Below are 15,469 nucleotides of genomic sequence, written 5' to 3'. Positions count from 1 at the left end.
CAGAGGCTGGCTCAGGTGCTAACTGCACACGCAGTTATGAAAACCTGCCAAGCTCTTTTCCAGAAGGGCTGCACCGCTTTAGGTTCCTTCCAGAGACACATGGGAGACCAAGGATTCCTGGCGTGTTTGCTTTGCCATCTCCGGTCCCTCGATTCAGGGGAAACGAGGTCTTGGCCCCAGTCTCCCTGCTGGTTCTTCTGCCTGCCCCTGCCACCAGCCTGTCCCCTCCGGGTCCCCACAGCCCTGCGGAGCTGGGTCTGCCCTGCAGCTGTCGGAGCACAGACCAGGCCGCCTCTGCCACGGGGCCGGGACATCAGGGCTGCCGAGTCCCACGCCAGCCATGCCACCAAGGCATTTGCAGTGGACACCCCAGCCCTTCCCACCCCTTTGGCAAAGCCCCACGGGGCCAATGGGTGAGATCCCGGGCTGGGCCCCCGGGCGTCCTGAACACACGGTCACCTCTACCCGGAATGTGAGTCCCACTCCCAGGTGGAAAGCTGGGGCAGGGACGCCTGGGGGCTCAGGTCGTGGCCACACCCTCCCTGTGAGTTTGGATGTGCTGGCATCTGCGCCAGGCGGGGGGCAGAACCAGGACGGTCCCTACTTTGGGGGCACAGAAACACAGCTCGGAGGTGATGAAGCTGTTTATTGAAGCACTTGGACAGACCCGTGTCCTCATTAGGAGCAAAGGCATGGAGGCCTGGGGCCCCAGGGAGAGCCTGGAGAAGCAAGGGGCCCGGGGTCCAGGCAGCTGTGGGGTGGGCCCAGGTACCCCCACCCGCCCCCAGGGACTCTCCACCCCCCACCACGGGGCCCTGGCTTCACGGTGGAGACGGGCACGCGCTGCCCTGTGCAGAACGGGGTGGGGGCTCCGCTGCGCAGCCTGGCAGGGGTCTCAGGAGGAGGCTGAAGGCGCCTGGGAGTGGGCCGGGCGCCCCTCACACGATGGCCTGGTGCGGCAGCCCATACAGGACCGTGTTGAGGGTGATGGGGAGCCGCTCGGAGCCCTGCAGCTGCGGCCGGAGTGCCGCCGGCCGGTCCTTCCAGGCGTGCAGGGACTCGTCTGGGGAGAGCGGATGGGCGCGCGATGCAGGCTCATGGGGACATACACCTGGGGCCAGCCCGACGGAGGGGATGGTGCCAGGCCCTGCCTTCCAGCACCGCCCAGGTGTGGACGCCGCGGGCCACAGGCCACCCTCACCCGCTCGCCCGTGCGATTGCTCCCTCACTCACACACTCTCACACACTTGCTCCTACACGCTCACTCACACACCCACTCACACACTTGCTCATACACATACTCCCATACTTGCTCACTCACACACACATTCACTTATGCACACACACACTTGGCTCACTCATGCACTCACTCGCTCATTCAACAAGCATTTATTGTTTGGCCACGACCTCCCTGGCACTGTGGACCATGGGATTTTAAACTTTAGGCTCTTCTGCACTCTGTATTTGAAGACCTCATGAGCTAGGCTAACTCTTTCTTAGTTACAGCAGATTCTCGCGTCAGCGTGCTGCACTCGGGTTTTTCACACCAGAATCCACGTGGGCGCTGTCGCTACACGTGGACATTAGGGTTTCATTTGCACTAGAGGAGTGGGTGGGCTTCCTCCCCAAGAGCGCCCCGGGGGGCTTTTCAGGGTGTGAGGACCTGAGCCTTTTGAAGATAAAGATGTTCTAGTCATTTGCGTGTTTCTCCCTAAAAATACTGGATGCCAGATTTCGCACGGGCTATGGGCTGTCAGAGGCTGATGGTCCCCAGAAACAGGAAGAGTGAGAGTCCCCCAACCCCAGACCCGAGGGGCTGGAGGAGGAGAGGCCATTGCTAGTTACCGTGGTGGGCAGCTTCACTGGCTCCCACCTCCTGAAGCAGGCGGGTTGTTCTCCCGATCGGCCTGCCAACCGCCAACAGATCTAGAGAAGAAATCAGCCCTGAGATGGGCCATCCACCCCCCGCAGGCCCCAGGAGGCCGCATGGCTGCAGGACTGCACAGCAGGGCCGGAACCACTCACTTTCCCACAGGACCCGGGCCCGCATCGCGTTGTCCTGCAGGACCGTAGGCCACTGGCTCGCCACGATGCTCCCGACCCCCACCAGGCTCAGGAGGATGGCGGTCTCGACTGGCTCCTCCAAGGACAGCTGGAGTTCACTGCAGGGGACCAAGATGGTGGGCCGGCACGAGGGGCCCGGCCAGAGCCTCCCCGTCCACAGCCCAAAGAGTACCAAGTGTGGGACCCAGTAGATGGACTCACCATCCTTAAGCTTCTTGAAAAATCAAGATTCCACCCGCCCACCCACCGCCAGCCTCCCTACGCGAACAATTAAGTGCCATTTAGCAAGAAAAATCATTTCGGGGTACCGGCACACTCTGGATGGCTCCCTGCGTGGGGGGAGCTGAGAGGGGAAGCACCCCCCGCAGAGGTGGTCTGCAGCCCCGCTGCCCACAGCCCCTGAAACCCTGGGGGGGTGTGATGGGTGATGTGGGGTGCTGGAGCCAGGTGTCCTCCCCACTGCCCCCTGTCTCCCGTCCCAAGCCCAGCTGCCTGAGGCTCCGGCCAGGCCTGTGGTCTGGGGGCAGGTCACAGCGGCCCGGCTGCCGTGGGGGGCAGGGCCAGTGCCCCAGATGATCATCCACCGCTCACACGCCCCCTGGGTCTCCCATCAGCTTCCAGAGGGGACCCCTGGCACCTCCTGCTCTCCGAGGACTCTGCGTGGCGCCGCACACTCTCATAGGACTGGGCCAAGTCCAGCAGCACCATCATCTGGCACTCTGTGGTCACAGGTGGGACTCATCGGTGGGGTGCCCAGGGCAGGGGGCGGGAGGCGGGGGGAAACCCTGTGGGCAGGTGTCACCCAGGGTACAGGCAGCTGTGGAAACGCAGCCCCCTCTGCCCGAGGCTCGGACTTTGGTCCATTTTCTGGGCCACATGGGCAAGCTGGTCGTTCACCCTAGGGGCTCCACACCTTCACAGTCTCCTTAGGCGGCCAGGCTGGGCAAGGAGTGAGGGGCAGGAAGTCCACCCGGGGGGCCTACTGCATCTCCCGACCTGCAGGAGGGGTCTCAGCTCCCAGCTGCCCCCACGAGGCGGTGGCCTCCTGTGCCCATTGAAACAGGGCCCGTGTTGGAGCACTTGAGTGTGGGTGTGAGAAAGCCCCATGGACGGAGGCCAACCCCCGCGCAACCTGACTGTGGGCCGGCCTCAGGGGCCATCCCCAGGGGAGCAGACAGCACAGGCTTGGCTGGGGGTGGGGGCAGAGTACCGGGGCACCTGGGTGGGGCGGGGTGATGAGGTGCCACTGGACAGCAAGGAGGAAATGGGAAAAGGGGCCAGAGCCTGCAGTTCAAGCAGAAGAGCTGGGAGCGGGGAGAGTCGTGACCAGAACCTTCCAGAAATGCTGGCCCAGGCCTCCTGGACTCTGCATGCTCAGTCCTAAAGGGTGAACTGCCCCAACTCCAGAGTCTTGGCTCTCAGAGAAATGGAGGAGGGGGACGGAGGGCAGGAGGGGCCTCAGCCCCACCCCCAGGCCCTGCTGTGCGGTCCTAAAGCCCCCAGCCCTTCGTCAGAGGACGGGAGACACCTGGTAAGACACAGGGGGCCTGCTCCGTCCTTGTGCGAATTCGACCTGTGGCCCGTGCCGGTGGGCTTAGCGGGAGAGGCGGGCCTCGGAGGTCTCACCTTCCAAGTTCATGGCGGCCAGCCTTTCCACTAATATGTGCGATAGGAAGTTCTCCATCCCGTAGAAGAAGAAGCCTGTGCAGCTGCCCAGAAGCTGCTCCCACTCGGCCTGGCTGCCAAGGCAAGAAGAGGGAGAGCGGGGTTGGGGAGGCGACGGGGCTCGGGCCGCCACCGTGAGCAGCCTGTGCCGCGGTCCGCTCCAGCCCTCCCCCGGGCGGTTACTCTGAGAAGCAGCAGAGGGACCTTCCTGCATCCCGGGAGCCCAGGTCCCTGAGGGCGTCGGCTGGGACGAGCCCGGCCCGCAGCTGGCCCAACTCTCGCAGGCCCCGCCCAGACCCCGCCACGGCCCCGCCCCGCTCAGGCCCCGCGCTCCACGGCCCCGCCACAAGCCCCGCCCCGCCCAGGCCCCGCCCCGCCCAGGCCCCGCTCTCCACGGCCCCGCCACAAGCCCCGCTCCGTCCCAGGCCCCGCCCTCCCAGGCTTCTCCCTCCAGGGCCCCGCCCCCGACACGCCCCTCGGCGAGGCGCTGCCTGGAGGCCCTTGAAGCCGAGCGGGTGGGCGCGCACCCGCCGGGCGCTGGGGCTCTAGGCGCCTCCGGGCAGTGAGGAAGGGACTGAAGAAACAAGGGGTCAGCGCGGGAGGGGAAGGGGTCTCCCGTGGGCGCAGCCCAGAGGCCAACCTGGGAAACTGCTTATTGCCCAGGTGTCCCGTCCATTTCGCAGTGAACGTGTCTCGGAATCTTTCCAAAATTTCCCGGGTCACGGAGACAGGAGTCAGCATTTCTGCAACCAGAATGGGATGGTGACAAAACGGGCGTCGAGGGTGCGGACACGGGGGGCCCTTGGTGTGGCGGGCGCCCGGGGCCTGGCTCCTCATGGGCAAGGGGGCCCGGGGAGTGGAGGGGTGGCGCTCCTTCCCTCCTCTGTGAAGATATGAAAACCAGCTCAGCCAAAGAGCCAAGGAATTGTCCCAGAGCCGCGGGCGCAGCCCTCTGCCATAGGCCCACACCCGGGGGCGGCACCTTGCCAATTCAGGGGTCCCTGCCAAATGCTGTTGACCTGCCCTGGCTGCAGACGAGAGTGAGGGCGGGTCCCGGAGCACACGGCCACCGCCCCCCTTCCCCGGGGCAGTGCAGCAAGAGCTGACCCAGGGCCACATGGAGGCAGGGCAGAGGCTGAGGTCAGCACCCAGGCCTGGATGTTCCCAGTGCTGTGGGTGGTCCCTGGCAGGGAGCGCTCACCTGGGCCTTGGGCCTCCTCGTAGGGGTCCACGACAACTGGGCCTTGGTTAAGGAGAACTAGGCCGCAGGATCCGTGTCTGGGGCGGGCGGGTGAAGCATCAAAGGATACACTTGAAGCTGTCCGAGTCGACGAGGACGCAGTGGGAGGGGACGATCCGGGGTATGCTGCCCTGTGAAGACAGGCAGGAGTCCCTGAGGGTGCAGCCTGCAGGCAGAGCTGACCCGCTCCATCCAGGGGCCGGGCCTTGGGCCCCCCAGGCCCGGGGCTCGGTGGGGCCTGGGCCACCTACCTTCCCAGCCTTCCGTGTTGTGCCTCTCTTCTTATGATCTTTGCCTCTGCTCTCCTTCTTCATGCTCCCCTCTGTTGAGACAGTAACGGGAAGTGGGGTCACGGAGCTAGACAGAGGCACAAGGACTGACTGCACCAGACGCCACTGCATCGTTCACTTGAAAGTGGTTAATTTTATATCACGTGACTCTCACCTCAGTGTAGAAACAAGTAGTGAGAAGAGCTGGTTTTAATTTTGGTAAATCCAAAATGGCAGTAATTTCTCCAGTGGAAAGGCTCCCAGGGCTGGGAAAGACCTGGGCCAGGAGGTCTCAAGAAGGAACAGTTGCCAGAGGCGCCAGGCCCGCACGCCTGACCATTCACACACCACGCTGGGCCCTGCCAGCGTGCCTGCCGCCTGGCGCACTCACCGCGGGCGGGGCACTGCTTGCTGGCTGCTCTGCCTCCTGAGAATGCACACCGTCTGCTCCCTGCCCGTCCCTCTTCTGGTGGAGGCCTCCAGCTGAGCACAGACGGAAGTGCTGACGTGGGGGCTCTCAGCCGAGCCCCGACTTATGGGGCACACGGGAGGCAGCCTGCTCTAGATTCAGACCAATGCCTCCATCAAGGTGAGGCGTTCACTCCGCTCCTGGCTTGCTAAGAATTTCTGTTGTGAATACCTGCATCATCTGAGATGTTTACAGGTTCATTTTCCCTTTACTCTCTTCACCTGTGACGTCTGTAGGTTTTAAGGTCACATGGGGTGATGAAATGTTGTATTTTTCTTTCCTATTCCTGAGCAGCTCGGGTGTCAGGTTCGCCACTGACCAGCAGAAGATAGCCTTTTTCCTTCTACCTGGGAGATATGTACAGACTGACAAGAATGGTTTCTTGGAATTTTGGTAGAATTCAACAGAAAAAGATGGTAAAACTGGTATTTTTGTGGGGGAATATAAATCTGTTGATCGTTCTTTCTTGGCTATAAGGCTGTCGGGGTTTTCTTTCCTTCTTGAGTCTCGAGTTCTTTCTCCCTAGGATGTTGTCCAAAATTTGCATAAATTTTTGAATATATTGCACAAAGTTGTTCACAATATTCTATTATCTTCAATCTCTGATGCTCTTTAGAACTTGTGTCTCTTTTATTTCTAATATTGTATATTTGTGCCTTTATTTTTTCTGGGTCATTCTCACAAGAATGTGTCTATTTTATGAGGTTTTTTTTATTTTCTCAAACAACCAATGTTTATCTTTGCTTCTAATTTTGTTGGTGTCTGTTCATGTATTTTTTGTAGGCTTCCCTTTGCTTTCTTCATTTTTTCTTTTGTTTTTTGTTTTTTGCTGTTCTTCTCTAACTTCCCGAATTAGATGCTCAGCATAAAGCCTCCAGCCCTTCTCCTAACATAAAGGTAAAAGATCCTTCTCGATTCTGCTATAATCCAGTCTTTTTGACATTTCTATGGTCACTTCTTCTGAGTCCCATGAGCTATTTAGAAGTCACTGTTATAAAATTTCTAAAAGTATGGGGATTTAAAAAAAATCCATCTTTTGGGAGTTGATATCTGACCCAGTCACACATGGCCTCAGCCTGTTTCTCTAATTTCTAGACACAAGGTCCACGTGTCCGCGAAGCTGAGTTTAACTGTGTTGCTCAAAGCCTGTCTGTGCTCTTTCTGCTCATCCAACTTGCAGTGGTGGATGCGGGCTGGATTCTCCCATCTCGAGCGTGGGCCCCACAGTCTTGCCCCAGGTTCTTGCTACTTGTGCTTCCCACGTGTGGGGCTCTTTGGTCACTGAGTGGTGGCCCTGCCCTGCGGGGGCCCGAGGCTACAAAGGTGGCTCCGCTGCACAGTGAGAAGGTGGCCCTTTCAGTGGCACCCGGCACTGCTCTTGTCTGTTGCTCTGCTTTCCTGCTGCCGTGGCTCGTCTCTGGTCAGGAGTCTCTCGCTCAGACAGCACCTGACTGGCATGCTCTGGCTCACTCTGCCCTTAGTGGCAGGTGGGGCCCACGCACCTTTTTGGCTCACGATCCACGGACGAGTCCCGGCACCTCGCCCCGCGTTCCGTGTGTGGGTCTCCGTCACTGGCCGCTCGTAACTTGACTGAGGTCTTGGGTCACCTGTTCTCTTACTCATTTCCCCTCTTTACTGGTTTGGAATTTATACACCAGTTGTCTTCTTTTCTGGTTAGCCTTAAAGGTTTGCCCTGAATAATTAACATTCAAAGAGCACTCCTGCAGCCTGAGGGCTCCAGGGTCTGGGGTTCCTCACTCTGGGGTGTGCAGAATCCTTCTTTCTATCCCCACTCGGCACTGCTTCGGAAGACAGCTCACACTCACGCGGTGTGCTCGCTACTTTACGGTGAGAGTTTGCACGAGTGTTGCCGCTGCTGCAACACAGGACCACAATGCAGGGGCTTCAACAACAGCTCCAGAGGCCAGAGCCCAAAAGGGGTCCCGCTGGGTTAAAACCGAGGTGTGGGCAGGGCCGGGTCCCCCTCAAGGCTCCAAGCGCAGTCGGTGACCCTGCCTTTTCCAGTCCCTCCATGCCCGCCCCCCGCCTGTTTTCAGGACCCTCGTGATGGCACGGGGCCACCCAGACAATCGGGACAACGTCCCCATCTCAGGGTCTGTCACTAATCACACCCCGAAGGCCCTTTTGTCTTGTCGGGCCGCATCCTCTTGGGGCCTGGGGATCAGGAGAGGGACATCTCTGGGACGTTGTCCTGCGTCACCGCCGGATGCCCGTAGGATGATCTGCTCTTCCAGACAACGCTGGCAATGCAGAGCAGAGCAGACAGGAAGGCCCTCCAATAATGGTGTGCAGACAGCTGGGGCCTCACGCAGAAAAAAGAAAACTAAACCTCACCTCACACTGTACACAAAAACCAGTGTCAGATGGAAGGTAGGCAAAAGAACGAAAGGTGAACGAAGGAGACAGAGGGCGTCACAGAGTATCTTCATGGTCTTCAGGTAAGAAAATAAATGTCTTATTTTAAGACCTCATAAGCATGAGGTGTTACGAGAAGATGGATACACTGGGCTATATTCAAATACTTTGTTCACAGAGAGGTACCAGGCACAGGAGTGAAGAGACCAGCTTGAGGGAGATCGGCAGTTTAGACAAGTGATCGGAAAATGTATGCAGACCTAACGAGCAAAACCTGGAAAACCCAAGGCAAACACTGGCGAAAAACTAGAACAGATTCTCACAAAGGCATCAAACAGCCCATAAAATGTGAAAGGGGCGGGACTCCCAGGAGCAGGGGTGCAAGTGGGCGGGGCTTGTTCCAGGCTCTGCCCGCCCACCCCACTCCTGCTCTTGCTCCGAGTGGGCCAGGAACCCGCACTCTCTTCCGTCCTTAATTTCTGGCCCATTAGTGTCCTTTGATTTGAGCTGATTGCCTTAAAGAAGCACGTTTGGGGCCAGGCCCTGCATCTCCATTCAGGGAGGGGACCCTCTCCTTTTGATCTGGGTGTTTTGACCTTGCACGGAGACTGATTATTGGTGTGTTCGGGTGCAAACACACCATCTTGCTGTTTTGTTTCTCTTTGTCCTGTCTGCTTTGCTCCATGTCCCCTCTTCCTGGCCTCTTCTGACCAGTCCTGCTGCTTCATGAGTCTATTTCATCTTCTCCATCGTTTACTAGCTGTGCGTTTCTGCCTCTGTGTGCAGTTGCTGCGCTGGTCGCTGGTCACTGGTCGGTCAGCACACGACCCTCACCCCCAGCCTTTGCTGCCCGACACGTTCCATTTATATAATGCTGTAAACCCCATCACACATTGCTATTAATTTTTAATGTCAACATCTCTTAAAGAGATTTTAAATTAAGAAAAAGTTTTAACGCCCACCCACCCCTTTCCAGCTTCTGGTGTTTATTCCTTTGTGTAGATGTGGACTCCCACCCTTTTTTCCCTGCCTGGAGAACATGCTCAGCTTTTCTTGTGGGGTAAGCAGGCCTGGTGGGAATAATTCAGCTCATCTGTTTCTGAAAAAGAATTTTGCCACTGTTCTTGAGAGTTATTTTTGAAAATATCTACATTGATAGATATTTCTGTAATAATTTAGAGACGTCCTTCACTACTTGTGTCGTTTCAGTTGAGAAGCCTGCTGTGCCTCTTGTATTTGCTTCTTAATACACAAGGTATCTTTTCTCTTTCAGTTCAGTTCAGTCGCTTAGTCAGGTCTGACTCTTTGCGACCCCATGGACCGCAGCATGCCAGGCCTCCCTGTCCATCACCAGCTCCCAGAGTTTACTCAAACTCATGTCCATTGAGCTGGTGATGCCATCCAAACATCTCATCTTCTGTCATCCCCTTTTCCTCCCGCCTTCAATCTTTCCCAGCATCAGGGTCTTTTCCAATGAGTCAGCTCTTTGCATCAGGTGGCCAAAGTATTGGAGTTTCAGCTTCAGCATCAGTCCTTCCAATGAATATTCAGGACTGATTTCTTTTAGGATGGACTGGTTGGATCTCCTTGCAGTCCAAGGGATTCTCAAGAGTCTTCTCTAACACCACAGTTCAAAAGCATAAATTCTTCAGTGCTCAGCTTTCTTTATAGTCCCAACTCTCACATCCATACATGACTACTGGAAAAACCATAGCCTTGACTAAACAGACCTTTGTTGGCAAAGTAATGTCTCTGCTTTTCAATATGCTATCTAAGTTGGTCATAACTTTTCTTCCAAGGAGTAAGCGTCTTTTAATTTCATGGCTGCAGTCACCATCTGCAGTGATTTTGGAGCCCAGAAAAATAAAGTCTGTCACTGTTTCCCCATCTATTTGCCGTGAAGTGATGGGACCGGATGCCATGATCTTCGTTTTCTGAATGTTGAACTTTAAGCCAACTTTCTCACTCTCCTCTTTCACTCTCATCAAGAGGCTCTTTAGTTCTTTTTCACTTTCTGCCATAAGGGTGGTGTCATCTGCATATCTGAGGTTATTGATTTTCTCCTGGCAATCTTGATTCCAGCTTGTGCTTCATCCAGTCCAGCACTTCGCATGATGTACTCTGCATATAAGTTAAATAAGCAGGGTGACAATACACAGCCTTAACGTACTCCTTTTCCTATTTGGAACCAGTCTGGTGTCCCATGTCCAGTTGCTTCCTAACCTGCATACAGATTTCTCAAGAGGCAGGTCAGGTGGTCTGGTATTCCCATCTCTTTAACAATTTTCCAGAGTTTGTTGTGATCCACACAGTCAAAGGCTTTAGCATAGTCAATAAAGGAACTCTCTTGGTTTTTCAATGATCCAACAGATGTTGGCAATTTAATCTCTGGTTCCTCTGCCTTTTCTAAATCCAGCTTGAACATCTGGAAGTTCACATACTGTTGAAGGCTGGCTTGGAGAATTTTGAGCATTACTTTGCTAACATGTGAGATGAGTGCAGTTGTGCGGTAGTTTGAGCATTCTTTGGCATTGCCTTTCTTAGGGACTGGAATGAAAACTGACCTCTTCTAGTCCTGGGGCCACTGCTGAGTTTTCCAAATTTGCTGGCATATTGAGTGCAGCCCTTTCACAGCCTCATCTTTTAGGATTTGAAAGAGCTCAACTGGAATTCCATCACCTCCACTAGCTTTGTTCGTAGTGATGCTTCCTAAGGCCCACTTGACTTCGCATTCCAGGATGTGAAGGTCTGCCTCTAGGTGAGTGACCACACCATCACGATTATCTGGGTCGTGAAGATCTTTTTTGTATAGTTCTTCTGTGTATTCTTGCCACCTCTTCTTGGCTCTTTTCCCCTTGGCTGCTTGCAAAATACTCTACCACTGGTTTTAATCACTCACTACAATGGTCCCTTTGTAGCTTTCTTTGTTTCTTGTGTTTGAGATTCTCTGAACTTGGGTCTGCAAGACTGCAGTTTTCATGAAATCTGGGGGGAAAGCTGGTGATTATGCACTCACATAATCCCCAGAGCAAGCTCCTCTGCAGGCACATCCAGTTGCTGTACCTTGCCCGGCAGCTCACTGCTGCTCTGTTCTCCACAGTGTTTTCATCGTGTTTTTTCCCCAGTTTGCTTTTTCAATCTCTTCAAGCTCACTAGGCTTCCCTCCTGCCATGCCAGGCTGCAGTAACGCTGCCCAGGGCATGTCTCTCCTCATCAGAAGCTCAGTTCGGGTCCATTTCACGTCTTGCCCGTCTCTGCTCACCGCACTCCCCCTCCCACCACCTCCCGACACGCGGGCCGCAGGTCAGGGCCTGCCTAACGGTCTGCTGGCTGACTGCCACCTGTGTCATGTCTGCTTCTGCTTTTGACGGACTTTTCTTTAGGGGTCTTTGAAAGCAGGTACTTTTTGATTGGATGTCAGACATTTCAAATTTTACCTTGTTGGGTCCTGGATTTTTTTTAATTTGAAATTAAATTTAATTTTTACTTTTAAAAAAAATTTTGAAACCTTATTTTGAGATGCAGTTAAGCTACCTGGAAACAGTTTGATGCCTTGAGGCATATTTCAGCTCTGGCGGCAGGACTGAAGCCGGTTCCCCTGGCAGAGGCTTGGCCCCTGTACCTGAAGCCGGTTCCCCTGGCAGAGGCTTGGCCCCTGTGCCTGATGCCGAGAGCCATGAGCTCTTGTGTTTCCACACACACCTGGCTAACTGGCTTGCAGCTGGGGATGGAGGGGACCCTCTGCGTGTCTCTCCTCCCAGGATCGCATGTGTCCCCAGCCCCACTCTGCTCACCTTGGGGAGACCACTGGGCTCTGCCTGAGCCCCCCTCACCTGTGCAGCCTGAGACTCTTTCCAGGCGGAAAGCTGGGGCTCACCTGCCTGTTTCCCCCCTTGGGGGTTGCTAGGCCCACTGCCTGGTTGCCAGTATCTGAAAACTGGTGCTTCATGTATTTTCCTCTGGGTGTTCGTTGTTTCAGCTGGAAGGGCATATCTGGTCTCTTTCACTTTATCTTGGGTGAAAATAAAAGTCCAATCTCTTTGTTTTTAATGTTATGTGACATTTATCACAGTGAAACATACCTGGAAACCACAGGGCACGAATGGGCAGCCTGGAGAGTGTTCACACGCCCTGCACGCTCATGGAGCACAGTATGACCACACCCGGCTCCCCCTGCGCCCAGGCCAAGCCAGGCCTCCCGGTCGTCTCCCTTGCTGCCTCTCACCATCTAACTGATGACCAACTATATCGTTAGCTGGTGAACACCAGTCCCCTCCTTAGAGACAGAACTTTGTGAGGCCAGGAGGGAAGTTAGGGTCCTGCCTGGGGTACATTGGCAGCTGTCAGAGCACTGGCTCATGGACGTGCTCCCTAAACACTTCCAAATGCGCCAGGGTCTCGAAAAGCATGGCAACTTAGATAACTGCCTTTTCACAAGAGTTACACTCTCTTATCGTGAAAAGCCGTCTACGCATTTCAGGTGTCCGCCGGGCTCTCACCTGGCTCCTCTCTGCGGAGGCGATTGCACAGCATCTGGAGAGAAAACTCCCGTGACAGCGAGGAGACCAGCCCGTCGTCGAACACGGAGAGCCCTTCCAGCGGCAGCTCCAGCAGATCCCTGTCTGCGATCAGGATGACATCATCTGCGACCTCGGGTTGCACTGTGGCAGGGGGGACGCAGCTGCTACCGCCCACTGGAGGCACAGACCCCTGCCCCTCACACCCCCACCCCGCGAGGGACTTAGGGAGGAGGCTGAACTGGGCACAGTCAGGACCTGGACACAGCCCGGGTGGGGGGACAGCATGTCCTCTGTGGTGCCAAGGGCCGCCCACGCTCCGTGGGCACTCCTGAAGCAGGTGCTGGAGCCTCGGCTCCTCCCACCAGGGAGCCCCTTCAGGGACAGGCAGTTGCACTAGCCCCCCTCCCCGAGGACTGTCCGGAGGGGACCGTGGCCACTGGGGCAGCTCCGTTAGAGGAAGGGCAGTGCTGCTCCCGGGACCCCGCAGCCACTCCAGCCGTCGGCCCCCGAGGGTGACGGTGGCATCGCCATGGTCTCTGCCCCTTGGCCTGCCCAGGCGGGGCTCCTGAGGGCGGGGTGGGCAGCGGGGGGTTGCACGTGGCCCACCAGGGCACCGATCAGCGCCGTCCGGAGTGGTTTCTGCCGGCCTCCGTCCCACAGGCCAGGCCCCAGGCCCCGCTCACCCTGGGACAGGGACGCTTTCCTCTCCTTGTCTTTGCCCTTGGTTTTTCCAGAATCTGCAACGACCATGGGGATCGGTGCTCTGAAAGCAAAGGCACAGATTCAGGTTGAAAAAACCCATGAGCACCACTGAGAAGGGGCAGTGAGTCCTCGGGCGGCACGTCTCCAGGGCAGCATCAGGGCATGAGGCTCCCCAGGCTCCCTGCTGGGGGCCTGTCTCCCGAGACCAGGGCATGGACATGAGCACATTGGAATCAGGACACTCTGACCTGCTGGCCAATCAGGGAGTCCATGCGCTGACCCCTCCAGCTTCCTTCCCCCCAAACCCAGATCCACGGGGCCGGGCCCTTTGCCAGGCTCTCCCCTCCCACCACACTCAGACTAGAGGACAGCGGGGCTCCGCGTGGCAGTGACGTCCCCCAGAAAAGGTCTGGGGTGGGGCCAGACTTCCCCCCCGACAGCAGGTGGGCAGAGCCCAGCTTCTGTCTCCGAGGGCCTGTGCTCTCTCCAGGTCAGTCCGCCGCCCAATTCCGCACAGAAAGAAGCCCGGGGCTGCGGCCTCAGAGTCCCCAAGAGGACACGGCTCTGCCTGCCCCCACGCCCACAGCCAGCCGCTCAGCTAGCCGCGGGGCTCAGGGGCGGAGGCTGAGCTGGCTTTCGCACGGAGCCCCCTGCCCGCCCACCCTCGCCCTGGGCGTCACACTGCTTGGGACCTGTGCACACCTGTGGGGACAGAGGGACGCCGTGCCCCTCCACCCCCAGGGTTCCAGCAGTCTGGCTGGAACTCGGTGCCTGAGCCCCTTGGGAGGCAGCCCTGGGCAGTACCTGGGCTCCGGGGGGCAGCTGAGCAGTGGGAACAACGGCTGCAGGTACTGCTCCATGGACTTCAAGACCGCCTCGAACCTCGGCAGCGCACGGTCCTCCCCCATCGGGTGCACGCCTTCCGACTCCTCCTCAACCCAAACAACCGCGGAGGTCAGAAGGTGTCAGAGGGGACCCCGCCCCAGGCGGCCAGAGGGAAGGGGCCAGACCCTGTAGGCGACCCCCAGGAAAGGCCCGCTCAGAGCCAGGGCACCCCAGCCCGCAGCACTGCTCTGGTCCCCGCCCTACCCATGGGCTCAGGTCTCACCAGGCCAGTGCTCAGGGCCATGTCCCCACTGTAGGCCTCGGCCTGGGCCTGCTCCCGGAACTGCTGGACCCTGGCCAGCAGGCGGGAGAAGTCGGCGGGGCTCACGGCCACCCGAGCCACCTTGCAGGAGCCTGCGGAGACAGAGGCACGTCCCACACTGGGCCTCGCAGACTGCCCTTCAGGCTGAGAGCACTGCGGACGGAGCCCTGTGCACCACCAGACTTGATGGGGGGTGGCAAGCTAAAGGCAAAGCTTTGGGACCTTCCCCAGGAGTCAGCGCCAGAACCCCGCTGAAGGGGCGATGGCCAGAGAGGTTGGGAAGGAAGGCGGACAGAAACTTGGCCTCTGCAGTGTGCCAAGACTGCTCTGCAGACACAGTGAGGGGCCAGCAGGGAACGGGGGGTCGGTCCCCCGGCAGGGGACAGGTGGGTGGTATCACTCCTGTTGACGTTCAGGAGCGGGGATAGGCCCTCGGGGCACCAGGAAGTAGCCAGGGGGTCCTGGGACAGAGCAAATGGCTCTCTATCTGTGCTTGTAAATGAATGGGCAGGTGGAATGAAGTGCTGAGGCTGAGGAAGGAGCTGGAGAGGGAATGTTGGGGGGGTATCCCCAGTGGGAGGCACACGGGCCAGGCTCGGCTGCTTCCACCTGATGCCCCCTCCCTACCTAGGAAAGATGCCTGGATGGGGGCTGGCAACCCGGGGAGGGGGGCGGTGGAGAAGTCTCGGGTCTCTGTGTGTCCCGCCCTCCCAGGGACGCCCCACTCCACAGAGGACGGCGCTGTGGCACGACTCACGCCCTGTCTGCAGTGTTCTGCCCTTGGCGGCAGGGATGGAGTTGGGTTTGTCGTAGGAGGCGCCGTACAGATGGGTCCTGTTGGCGGGACGGGTGGGGTCCCAGAGGAGCCCAGAAGAGGCGGACTCTGTGCCACCCCCCGGACATGAGGCCCTTCCTTGAACCTCAGACAAGTCAGGACACGGGGTCACACAGCACCCCACCCCCCGCCCTGCTACCCAAGGCCGGCAGACCAGGAGTTCTGCTGCACTTCAACCGTGC

At 57.7% G+C, this 15,469-nt stretch overlaps 1 protein-coding gene across 1 annotated transcript in view; it reads right to left on the bottom strand.

The window, feature by feature from the left end:
* Positions 1-791: 791 nt before the first annotated feature.
* Positions 792-15,469, bottom strand: part of CFAP46 (cilia and flagella associated protein 46) — a 93,972-nt gene continuing 79,294 nt past the window's right edge. Inside the window, 14 exon segments of the mRNA XM_070363446.1 lie at positions 792-1,063; positions 1,846-1,926; positions 2,026-2,162; positions 2,702-2,783; positions 3,691-3,803; positions 4,370-4,472; positions 4,931-4,966; positions 5,040-5,100; positions 5,221-5,291; positions 12,583-12,744; positions 13,287-13,366; positions 14,110-14,237; positions 14,414-14,544; positions 15,210-15,286. Coding sequence (XP_070219547.1) covers positions 939-1,063; positions 1,846-1,926; positions 2,026-2,162; positions 2,702-2,783; positions 3,691-3,803; positions 4,370-4,472; positions 4,931-4,966; positions 5,040-5,100; positions 5,221-5,291; positions 12,583-12,744; positions 13,287-13,366; positions 14,110-14,237; positions 14,414-14,544; positions 15,210-15,286 — 1,387 coding nt within the window. The 3' untranslated portion in view covers positions 792-938.

This window comes from Bos mutus, chromosome 26, assembly GCF_027580195.1.
Source record: "Bos mutus isolate GX-2022 chromosome 26, NWIPB_WYAK_1.1, whole genome shotgun sequence".
In the NCBI taxonomy this organism is placed as follows: domain Eukaryota; kingdom Metazoa; phylum Chordata; class Mammalia; order Artiodactyla; family Bovidae; genus Bos; species Bos mutus.
This window is presented reverse-complemented; position numbering and strand designations above follow the sequence as displayed.